The following is a 12,821-nucleotide window of genomic DNA, read 5'->3' as shown; positions in this document are numbered from 1 at the left end:
CAGGATGATAGGACGCATGCGGAGAAGTAAATGCAACATGAAGGGCTTTCAAAAGAACATCATAAACACGACAGCACTATTTTAAACGTCCTTAAATTCCTGGACAGCTGCCCACCTCAGATAAGTACAGCATGTCCTGCCACGCCAGGGAGAACATCTCCGGAATTCTGGCAGGGAAACACCACACAGGACTTTCCTCGGGGGACACGCACGGAAGCGATACAGCATCCTGGCCACTAACAGTTCCTGGCTCTCCACCTCAGAGTCGGCAATATCATCAGGAAAAATATTCACTTGAAAACACTGTCCTGAAAAAGGCAATATTGGCCTTTTCAAGGACGGCACATCCATTCGTAGAAATTTGATTTCCATGCATGGAGGGAAACACTGATTTACTTCAATCCATCTTCCCTTAAGGAAGAAACGGGCTTCACTTCCATCTTTCCTTCCCTGGCTAACTCTGATGTGTCCACTCAGGCCAGAAACAATGTCTCCCAAGTGCCTTCCCAGAATTCCCCAATAACGGTTACCACAATGCATGCTTTCAGCCATCTCCCCAGTGGACAGCTAACCACTCAAGGGCAGGAATGATGCCTTTGTCTCAATGACACTTGGCCCGGTTTGGCACACACAGTGTCTGCTGAACTATGTATAGGTATCTAGCCTCCTGAGTATAAAGGAGACATGTGACCATATACACCTGGTGGCTCAAAACCATCCAACAAGCACATCCTCCCGATTGCTGAGCTTCCAGACTCATGTCTTTATCCCTTAAAATCCCTAAGTCCTACATTTTAACATTTATTTAGGAGATGGAAAGCTTTTTAAAAAATATTTGGCATTGCTCTTTGCCTTCTAAAACACAGATCATAGAAACTTTTTAACATTTTAATGACTTAGCCTTGATGATAAATGTCTAATTACTATGCTGCACCATCATTTAATTTAGGACTTCGAGAAATACTCATCACTTTTTTCAATTGAAGTATAGCTGATTTACAATGTGTTCATTTCTGCTGTACAGCAAAGTGATTCAGTTATACATATATAAATATATTCTTTTTTATATTCTTTTCCATTATGGTTTATCACAGGATATTGGATACAGTTCCCTGTGCTATACAGTGGGACCTTGTTGTTTATCCATCCTGTATATAATAGTTTGCATCTGTTAATTGCAAACTCCCAATCCATCCCTCCCCCTCCCCCACCCACCCATCTTGGCAACCACAAGTCGGTTCTCTACACCTGTGAGTCTGTTTCTGTTTCATACATAGGTTCACTTGTGTCATATTTTTAGATTCCACATATAAGTGATATCATATGGTATTTGTCTTTCTCTTTCTGACTTACTTTACTTAGTATGATAATCTCTAGGTCCATCCATGTTGCTGCAAATGGCATGATTTCATCCTTTTTTATGGCTGAGTAATATTCCATTGTATATATGAACCATATCTTCTTTATCCATTCATCTGGATAGACACTTAGGTTGCTTCCATGCTTGCCTATTGTAAACAGTGCTCCTATGAACATAGGGGTGCATGTATCTTTTTGAATTATAGTTTTGTCCACATATATGCTAGGAGTGGGACTGCTGGACAAAATGGTAACTATTTTTACTTTTTTTAGGAACCTTCATACTGTTCTCCATAGTGGCTGCACCAACTTACATTCCCATCAACAGTGTAGGAGGGCTTCCTTTTCTCCACACCCTCTCCAGCATTTGTTCTTTGTAAACTTCTCCATGATGGCCATTCTGACTAGTGTGAGGTGATACCTCACTGTAGTTCTGATTTGCATTTCTCTAATAATTAGTGATGTTGAGCACCTTTGCATGTGCCTATTGACTAATCATTATTAAAGATTAAGTGACCATGAAGATTTTGTTAAGCTCTCAGAACCAATTTTAGAATATTTCTATCTCCATTTTACAGCTATCATTTTACATGCCTTTTTTAATGTGTGGCTTTTAACATGCTGCTATTCTGTAACAATTTTAACAACAACAAAAGTTGTTAAAAATTCTCAGGAAGCACTGACATCCATTTTAGCTCCTGAAAGGCCTTCCCTATCTCCCTGTCACTGTGTTGGTGGGTATGAACTTGTTAAACTGTAAAAAGCACCCCTCTCCCCCCACGCCAACATCTCTGCTCCACAAACTCCAGTTCAAATACCGCTTCTTTCATAAAGCCTTTCCCAACAAGCACAGGCTTAGCTGCTCCCTTCACCATGCAACCACACCCTTTACTTTTGTTTAGCACTTAGCATAACATATTTTAATTCATTTTTTTACCAATTACTCTCCAGGACCACACTGGACACTTCTTGAGGGAGCTATCTTTTCTTATTCAAAAGTTTCAGGCTGGTGTCTAGTGAAGCCTCAAAGATTTGTGGTCTACTAAGTGTTCAAAGCTATTTAATGAACCAAAAGTAGCCATAATGATGCCATGCAACTTTCATGGTTAAAAAAAAAAAAAGTGATCACTGACTACCAAGATTCGACAGAAACACCCACAAAATGTCAATATGGGTTAAATGCCATTTTTTTTCACTTTCATTATTGCCCATTTCATTATCATAACTCACTGATAACTCAGGAAGACTGCTATTTTAAAGGTCTACTAAAACAAATGGAAGAATATCAGGAATTCCTGTCAAGGGGGAAAGAGAGAAAGAAAAACCTATAGATTAAATGGGACTTAGAAACTTATCCGTCAAATGCAACATGTTTGGATCCAGATTCAAACCAACTGTTATGGGAAGGAGGGAGTGGAGGAGAAAACAAAATGTAAATGAATATCAGGGGGAAAAATGATATGGCCTAATTCCCTGTCATCTCAAGGAGGTATTATTTGTTTTTAGGTGTAACAAGGATATTCAAAAGGAGTTACCTTTGAGAGGTATGCACTCAAGTATTTACGGATAAAACGACATCATACTGGGCTTCTCAGTTAACATAACGGGGGTGGGGCAGGGAGGAGCCCAGGAGAAACGAGATTGGTTGTGTAGCAATGGTTATCGAAGCTGAATATTGAGTACGTGTAGTTTAATTTTATTTTTCTTTCTGTGCATGCTCAAAATGTTCCAAACTAAAAAGTTAAACTAATAATTTTTAAAAAAGCATGAGGTGTCTTCTTAGTTCTGTGGCTGGTGGTAGCTGCCCTCCACTGCTTTCTGGCTTCGGGTAGCCTGCTGGAGTTGCCATTCCTGCAAACGGGTTGTTACACGGTCCCGTTCTTTATTGAGATTCATGGCCTTATACAGACAACATCCTATTCCTACTTCTACACAGCCCTGGAAACCCAGCCCTCTCACCCTCATTCTGCCTAAGACAGAGACCCTATCAACCCCATTACAGCTAAAGATTAAATCAACAGGTCAGCTAACAATAGCTCTGAGAACCATGCTTTCTTTATCAGACAGCCTGGAGCTAAGACCACATTCCAATCAACTCATCTCAAGGAACGAAAAACGGAAATACAGTTGTCCCTCAGTATCCAGTGGGGACTTTTCCAAAGTTCCCACGGATACCCAAATCCAAGGATGCTCAAGTCCTTTATATAAGATGGCATGGTATTTGCATACAACCTATGCACATCCTCCTATATACTTTAAATCATCTTAAGATGACTTACAGTACATAATACAGGCAGACAGACCTCAGAGGTATTGCAGGCTCAATCCCAGATCACTGCAATAAAACGAGTGTTGCAATAAAGTGAGTCACATGTATTTTGTGATCTCCTGGTATATACAAGTTATGTTTTCACTATGCTGTGGTTCATTAACTGTGCGATAATAGCATTCTATCTTTAAAAAACCAATGTACATACCTTAATTTAAAAAATACTGTATTGCTAAAAAATGCTAACCATCACCTGAGCCTGCAGTGAGTTGTGATTTCTTTGTCATAGCACCATCAAGGATCACTGATCACAGACCGCCCTCACAAACAGAATAATAATGACAAAGTCTGAACTATAACAGGAACTACCAAAGTGTGACCGAGACAAAGAGTGAGCAAATGCTATTGGGAAAATGGCGCCTAAAGACTTGACACAGGATTGCCACACACCTTCAATATGTGAAAAACACAGTATCTGCAAAGCACAGTAAAGCAAAGTGCAGCGAAACGAGGCATGCCTGTACAATGAAAATACTATGTACATAGTTGTGAGTACAATGTAAATGCTAGGTTATGGATGCGTGGTAAATCCAAGTTTTGCTTTGGGGAACTTTCTGGAAATTTTTTTCCAAATATTTTTGATCCGCAGGGGCGGACTCCATGGATACAGAGGGCCAACTATAGAATATCACTCAGTGTTTCTACAGAGCTAAACTCCAGCATCACTCTGCCTAGAACTCTTTTCCCCCAGATACCAGGATGGCTTCATAGTTCTCCACTGGAAAGGCCTTCCTTCCCTCGCCACTCTAGATGTAACGGTGCCCTGCCCCACTCCCTGGCTCCTTGCTCTTCTCAAGTTCATTTTTTATTTTTTTTTATTTTTTTGGCTGCACCATGCAGCTTGGGGGCTCTTAGTTCCCTGACCAGGGATTGAACTCCGGCCCTTGGCAGTGAGAGCTGCGAGAGTCCTAACCACGAAACCACAGGGAATTCCCTCTATTTCACTTTGTAGCGCTTACTGCTACCTAACAAGGTATTATATATATTTATTTATCACCTCCCCTTTCCAAAATGTAACCTCCGTGAGGACAGGGACTTTGCTCTGTTTGCCTCTGCGTGCTCAGATTCTGAACAGTAACCAAAATGTAAAAGGAGATCAAATATATATTTGCTGAATGCTCAGGGTTCCAGGATAACACAACTAAATATCAAAGAAGGTTGAGAAAAAAAGTTGATACTATTAACCTAACCCAAGAACACACACGTCCACCACCCACACACCCACACCCACTTCAGGCAACAGAAGGGTGACTTCATGGCACTACTTTTATCTGCTCTCGCATGTATACTGTTTTAAAGAGCTGCAAAATCAATGACCACAGGAGCACATGAATAATGGCTGAACATCTCAGTTTGTGCCAGAAAATAACCTAGTGGAAGCACAGTACATTCACATGCCTGCTTCAGTATTTACAATAGACACAATCATCTCAGAATTCAGGGTGCAGTATGGATTACATTAAGGCTTTTAGAAGCCATAGGTCTCTGTCATTTTAAAGTCAAAAATCAGTGCTTTCCTCCTACTTCTTCTCCTACTCCAGTTCTACCAACTAGAAAATCCCCACTAGCCACCAGCCAGATGACAGCAACATTTAGGAAGATGGCCACGCTGTCAGGTGGTTCAGGGTGTCTGGTTCTGGCCTGGCCTGGCTCTACCCCTCAGCTGCCACGTGACCCTGGGCAAGGTGTTTTGCCTCCGTTTCCTCATTTGTAAATTAGGGTGCAATCACCGAGTCTATTGCACAAGGCTGATGTGGGAATTAAATGACTTAATACTAGGTTAACAGCTCAGACCAGCACCAGGCACAGAGTAAAGGTTAAATATCTTAGCTGTCATGTTCAGTACTTTTACCACCACATCTGAACCCCCTCATACACTTACACGTCAACACAATTCTAGGTAGTACTCATTCTTGAGAACATAGGAAAAATAGATTGTCATTTCTTCAAAAGCCTAAAAAAACTGGTGAAAATAGTGTGGCATAATCCAATGGCGATTCTGCTGTAAAATTTTTGTTGAATGAATGAATATCAGGAGAGAAATACAATCTTTTAAGAAAGGTGGGTAAATATTATCCAATGTCCTCAGAACTCATGTTAAATAAGATTATCCACTCAACGCACTCAGCATAGCATCCGGCACGTGCAGAGCACTCAACAGAGGGCAGCTATTATTACTACTGTTGTGACCATGTACCTCAAGGCAAAGTGGATTTTAAAGACTTCCAGGTTCGAGCTCTCTTCCTCTCCACATAGCCTAGAAATCCACAGAAGAATGAGGCAAGTTCCAACAGTGCCCTGCTTGTCCTCTCTCCATAAGCTTTTCTGCTTTTGTCTTCTTAGTATTAAGATTCTGCATGAGACTCGATTTAAATGCAACTGCTCCAAGGCTAACAAAAATCTAGAAAGCACTGAACTAGTTCACTGCACTATTTCACAGATGGAGACACAGGGGCTTGGACTAGAGGTCCAGCAACTTATCCAAGATCTCCCCACAGTCTGCGCCACTGGGGAACCAGAAATCAGGCTCCCCAACCCTCATCCGGGGCTCTTTCCATTACCGTGCACAATTCATCCACGGATAAATGCACCAAAACTTCTACCAGATCCAGCTTCTAAACCCACGTAAAGATGGACTTGTTAATTTACACCCCACCACTCACCATAATTTCTCTCTGTTCTTCCAGATTCTTCAAGAAATTAGAAAATTCGCGTAAGGAAGCATCTGTAAGGAGAAAGGCATGATTATTTCATGGCCAAAGCAAAGGAAAGCCAACCAACACCCTGTCTTTACGTACCTATGCAGCGTTCATCATCGGTCTCTGCATCTCCGATAAACTCAAACTTGAAGTCTCTGAGTGAATGCGCAAACTTCCGCTGGGCTGCCGAAAGACCTGGAAAGAAAGATGGAGTGACTACTTGGATGCTTCTTTTAAGTCAAGGCTTACCAGGAACTGATTACTCTTCAGATGGCAGAGTTGTAGAGCTCTCCACCACGTGAGCTGCAAGGAGACACGACCCGACTCCTTGGCCAAGGGACCCATCATCTCACCCGGCATGCTCTGGTGACTTGTCTTCTAGTCTGTGCTCTGGGATGGAGCAGGTGCTGGAGAAATACGTACTCCCTCCCCTTTCTTCCTCAGAGATCTGACTACTTCACATTGTTCCCAGAAGCATGCTCCCTGTCTCTACTCACTCAGGTCAGAACTTGCCCGATTCAGAAGTCCTGGCTATGGTTAGGAGCACACCTGACAGTATCTCCCGGGGCTTGATGAGATCTGGCTGGCTGCCAGGGTTTCAAATGTAAGGGTCTCAAAGCTCAAAGTCAGCCAACCACATGCCCTTAACTGATGGTCCAAACTCCAGCCAGAGAAACCCAGAGGATTCAAAGAGGTTTCATAGCAAACAGCAGCAGGGAGATAAACCAAAGGCTAAGCTTAAGTGGCAGAAAGAATTCATTCTGAAAAGACCTACAGATCCTCATCTCTTGTTTCTGTTGTTGTTGTTTTGTTTTGTTTTTTCCTTTCTCGAGTCATAGAAAATAGTGGAAAACCCTACGTCTACAACAGGCTAACAGTTATTTCCTGGGCCCTGCACCATGCTAGAGAGTATGTATATTTTTAACTTCAGTTGATACTCTTGAGAGATATATAAAAATAAAGATTATCTCCATTTTACCACGGAGTGCCAAAGTTTCGAGATGTTAAATAAGTGGCACAAAGTCACACAGCCGCTACAACAGCAAATGCTTGATCTATTCCAGAGCCATTTGTGCAAAGTCCATGCCCTCGCCAGGGTATGATTCTGCCTCTGGTCCACAGCACTTTCAAAGAGGCTGCTCCCTGACTCCTGCACCTGTATGGCTCCTGGCTCACCACAATGAAAACTGACAGATTGCATTACAGTAAAACTTCACGTTGGACTTCCTAGGTGGCGCAGTGGTTAAGAATCCGCCTGCCAATACAGGGCACACGGGTTCAAGCCCTGCTCTGGGAAGATTGCACATGCCACGGAGCAACTAAGTCCACGAGCCAGAACTACTGAGCCCATGTGCCGCAACTATTGAAGCGCACGCGCCTAAAGCCCATGCTCCACAACAAGAGAAGCCACTGCAATGAGAAGCCCACACACCACAATGAAGAATAGCCCCCGCTCTCAGCAACTAGAGAAAGCCCGTGTGCAGCAGTGAAGACCCAATGCAGCCAATAAATAAATAAAATAAATTTTTTTTAAAAAGAAAAGTATAAACTGTGGTAGGATTATGTATTGTAAACAAAACAAAACTTCATGTTAAGCAAACTGAAAAGTTGAAAAAAAACAAAACGCAATCCATAATTGCTGATCAGAGTATTCACACAAAAAATAAATATGAACAAGAAAGCAGAGCACACAACGTAAATGCTGAGGGCTGTTTTTAATAAGATGATCAGATAGTAGGAGCAAGAATCTTCTCTTTTTTAGTCATGTATCATAGCTAACAAACAAGGAATCAAAGCAAGAAATTATTTTTACATTGGAAAAATGCTACCTTTTTTTTTTAACCAACTCTTTACCTCCAGTCATTAAGTACAATGGTTCCCCAATGCCCTCCTTGACAAGCTGCTTCCCCTCACTTTTTAAACTTTCTAATCATGCTTACCAGCTCTTTGGGCTGCTGTCACAGTCTGGTTTTGTTTTTAATTTTTTCTCAACTGACTCTATCTTGGAGTAGTTTTAGGTTCACAGCAAAACTGGGCAGAAGGTACAGAGATTTCCCTGAGACCCCCTGCCTGGACACATGCATAGCTTCTCCCACTATCACCATACTCCACTGTCACGGTTTTTGAAACTTCATTCTTCCAAAGCTAAACCAGAAACCTTTCAAAAGATGATAGAGCATCATAACTTCTCACCCTTGGAGTATGGAAGAAAAGCAAAACCATGATGTAAGATGTGATGGATGACAAGCATGGTCTCAATTCTCCGCCCCTCCTTTGCAGGAGATTCTCTTTCCAATGGGATACTGCAGCTCCTCGGGCAATGGGCCGTGTCTGTTTTCCCACCCCTTGAATCCAGGCTGGTCTTGTGGCCAAAAGACGATGGTGAAAGTGACACTGTGCTAATCCCAAGCCTTCAGCTCTAGAACCTTTGCACACCCTGCTCCACAACCTTGGAAGCCTCTGGCCTCCACGTGATCAAGCCCAAGCTAGCCTGCTGGGTGATGAAACACCTGTGGCCCAGGCCCCCAGGTATTGCGCCATTGGTCAGACATCCCACCCGCAGAAGCAGAGCTTCCCGTCATGCAGGAGGCAGTCCAGGTGAGCCCATGCTGCGCAGAGAGCCGAGTCTAAACAGAAATAAGTACATGGCTGCTATTTAGGCCACTAGATGTGGGGGTGATTTGTTACAAAGCAATAAATATAGAAAGATTCATAAAATTTTACTGCACTAAAATTTTAAAGACATAAAAAGAGTGAAGAAAAGCACACACCCTGAAGGTACAAATAATAGCTATGAATCACTGAGGTAAGGAAGAAAATTCAATAAAAAATGGGGCAAAACACTTGAATAGGCCCTTCACAGAAGGATGTGAAGGAAATCCAAATGGCTCAAAACCACATGAAAAGGTGCTCAAAATTCATTAGTAATTATAAAAGTAAAAATAAAACCTCAACATACCTCAACACACTCATGAAACTGGCAAAAATCTGGCAACCTCAAGAGCTGATGTATGTGGGGCAAAAAAATTCTATATACTGCCAGCGAGGGTAAAAATCAGTATAATTACCTTTTAAGTACTTCGGCATTTTCTAGTAAGTTTGATATTATCCTAAGATGCAGAATTATCCTTCTAGGCGAATTCCCAAGATAAACTTTTGCACACGTGCACGTACAGACATGAACTTTGTATAGCGGAACTGACCACTGCTAACAGCCAAATCCTGGGAAAAGCAAATACCGATCAACAGCCAAACAAATATTCTTATACTATAGAGTAAAAATAACTATAAATTCATGTATCAACACAGATTAGTCTCTTAATTTGGAGAGAAAGAAGCAAGTCATGAAAGAATACACACAGTATGGTTCTTTCCTATGACGTTCAAAGCAAGCTCCATTAAACCCTACGTTTGGGTTGCATATATAGGTCACAAAATTATAATAGAATAGCAAGTGAATCATTATCTAACAAGTCACATGATGTTTAGCACTGGGGGCATGGGAGGGGGACACACTGAGACAGCAACAAGGGGATTAAAGGTATTTGAGTTCATAACCTAGTGGTGAGTCTGCGGGTATTTGCTTTATCATTCTTCCTTAAAGCACATGCCTGGTTTATATATTTCCATACTTTCACTGTAATTTCACAACTAAACAATACAAATTTTTACACCATAAGTAAAGTAAAGCCTGGCTATTGAGGTCACTCCCACGTTCACTATTCTGCTGTAATCCAGGAACCATACAATTATTCCTTAAGATCTGGCCACACTGGCCTGCTCTTGGTTCACACACGCCACACTCATTCCAGACCGACACTGACAGGCTTCAGAGCGCGGTCCCGCCCCCCGGAAGTGCTCCTTCCCCACCCCTCGCCTTCACCTGGCAGGCTCCTTCGCAGAAACCTCCCCCGTGCACCATCCTCCCCCAAAGAGCATCACCCCTCTGTCCTAACGCCTTCTCTATGCCACGGTGCTTCATCTTCTTGATCACCTGAAATTCCTTATCTAGACAGTATTTCCTCCAGGTTCTCTCTTCTCCCGCTGAAGCATACCCAGTCCCTGAGGCAGCAGCCGACAGCCTTGTGCTTCCCTGTATCTCTGAAACAGGGACCACCAGGGGGTTTTTTTCTTTTTTAAGCTGTATTTCATGCAGCTCTTCCCAAATATGAAGTGTGTGGGCTATCATTTCTAACAGCTGTATCTTATTCCATTTTGCTAACGTTTGCTCTGCCAGTTCTCAACAGGGGCGTGTAACTGGTTGTGTGTGTGTGTGTGTATCTGTATGTATGTGTGTATGTATTTACATGCGTATGTCCGTATGTACTTAGTTTTATATATTCTATGTGGATAATATATAAATGTTTATATTATACATATATAACTATAAATACTGGTATAAATTCTATTTTTCCTTTCTGGAGCCATTTCCTCTGAGTATTTTATCCAAAATTACCAACTTGAAGGATACTCTAAGGACCGTGCTTTCATATGATCAGGGCAGGATACTCTTTAGAAAATTAAAATTTAAATGCATCCGTTTTCAACATGTATTTCATAATTCCTAATCTCATTAGTTGAAAATGTTTGTAACAGTAGATGGAATTTGGGTTTGTTTGAACAGCTAATATGATATATTTCTCCCTATGTAAATAGCAAGCTTTTCTCTCTGACCCCTGTGCTAGGTATTGTAGTTACATCAAGTCTTTATTTTAGAATATAATCGTTTTTTCTCTCTGCTGACTTCTTTCTGGTGTTACTAAAATCCATTATGCAAATTTTTATCATTTAAAAATTGGACCACACCAAACTCCAGTTCCATTTTAAAATCATAAATTTATCACCTTTTCATCATATAGGACATTTTACATTTATTCTCTCATGCAGTTTGCGCTTTTATAGCTATCTTCTGCCTTTCCAAACATAATATAAAATCATGTCAGTTTACGACATTCAATAGTCCATTAAATAAGCACCAAGAGGCTTTGTGCAGAAGATAGCGGTTTATCATTGCACACGAAACTCAACCAGTCTAAGTTACAAGTTACAAAGGCTGCAGCACTACTCTACTGGCGGAAGATGGTGAGGGGCCCACCGGATGTGATGACCTTTATTGAGGGCCTATTCTACGCTAATGGACTTACAGATATTATTTCATTTATTCCTTATAACCAGCTTGCAGGGTAGGTGTTGATGTTATCTCATTTTACAAATGCATTATTAAGTAGATTCGGCGATAGATTAGTGACTTGATCAAGGTCACAGACCTCTTTAGACGGCTGGTATTATGTCCTGGAGGCAAAGGATCAACTCATTGGTCTCTGAAGCTTCTACCCACGTCCTGTCCATCACATCATTCTGACTCTCGGGAGATTTAACATTATTCCCAGGGCTCTTGCACAGATTTCAACTAGCTATCTAAATGGCTCTACATGCAGAACTCTAAATGGAAAATTCGTACGTGTGTGCCTCCACGCCCCCACTCATCTTCTGCATGCTAATTCCTGAGGACTGTAAATTCACACTGCTCTCCTGAAACCCTTTCAAGCCCAGCATATATTGCTGGAGAGATAATACCAAGCCTGCGTGTGCACAAAAACCACAGCTAACTTAAAAGAATTGAAGCGATGTGCACTCTTTCAAATGAACGTGCCACTTCAGCATCTCCCAGAGCAGAACTTGTAGGTCTTCAATCTGCAGACAAATAGGAGAGAAAACACAGGCACTAAAACTTTCCGGGGTTAGGAGCCGTTTGAGAGATGAGGAGTTAAACTTGAGACCTGCAGAGTTTGAGATGCAGGATACCACGTGGCAAGACCCAACCACAGTTTAAATCCAGGTTCGGAGAACTTCCAGGCACTGGCTGGAACTGCCTCTACTCAACCTCAATGGTTTGACAAATGAGAAAATTAGTTCTTACAGCACAGCCACCTACGAACAGTTTTCAGTGAGGATGACGAACTATTAGACACATACAGGCACTTGGAAGGGTGGGAAACCGCTCTATTCCAGCTGCTCTACTTCACTGTTAGGCAGCCCTCGGGGTACATGGGAGCCCCTGAAGTTACAAGCCTGGCCCTGGGAACAAGCTTGTAACTACAGGACTATCTCCTGCGATTTCCGGCCCCATCAGCCAAAGCACTAACTGGCACACCTGGGAAAACGTGGCATGCTCTCTAATCCTGGGCTTGAAAAGAATAATGTTGCAACAGCACAGAAATGTACCTTTCTCCCTCACTAAATCTGAAACTCAGGATTCTTCACCAACCATATCGGATTCTAAACTCTTTTTCCAAATAGGCAAACTGCACTTAGATGCTCACATTCCTCGGCATGTAGAGACCCAAATCACTAGATTATCAAATATGCAGAGGCTTTGCCAAGGGAAGCTCCACCACCCACTCTGCACATCAAAACATGTCCCCAAATTCTTC

General features: G+C 42.0%; 1 protein-coding gene across 2 annotated transcripts in view; it reads right to left on the bottom strand.

The window, feature by feature from the left end:
- ARHGAP10 (Rho GTPase activating protein 10) overlaps nt 1–12,821 on the bottom strand; it is a 322,934-nt gene that overhangs the window by 234,439 nt on the left and 75,674 nt on the right. For both annotated transcript variants that reach the window (XM_057726057.1, XM_057726056.1), the window contains exons 2-3: nt 6,487–6,582; nt 6,352–6,413 (exon numbers count right to left, since the gene is read on the bottom strand). In XM_057726057.1, the coding sequence (XP_057582040.1) occupies nt 6,352–6,413; nt 6,487–6,582 (158 nt within the window). The remainder of the gene's footprint in view (nt 1–6,351; nt 6,414–6,486; nt 6,583–12,821) is intronic.

This window comes from Hippopotamus amphibius, chromosome 3 (assembly GCF_030028045.1).
Source record: "Hippopotamus amphibius kiboko isolate mHipAmp2 chromosome 3, mHipAmp2.hap2, whole genome shotgun sequence".
Taxonomy (NCBI): domain Eukaryota; kingdom Metazoa; phylum Chordata; class Mammalia; order Artiodactyla; family Hippopotamidae; genus Hippopotamus; species Hippopotamus amphibius.
The sequence above is the reverse complement of the archived record's forward strand: the minus strand, read 5'-3'. Positions and strand labels throughout refer to the sequence as shown.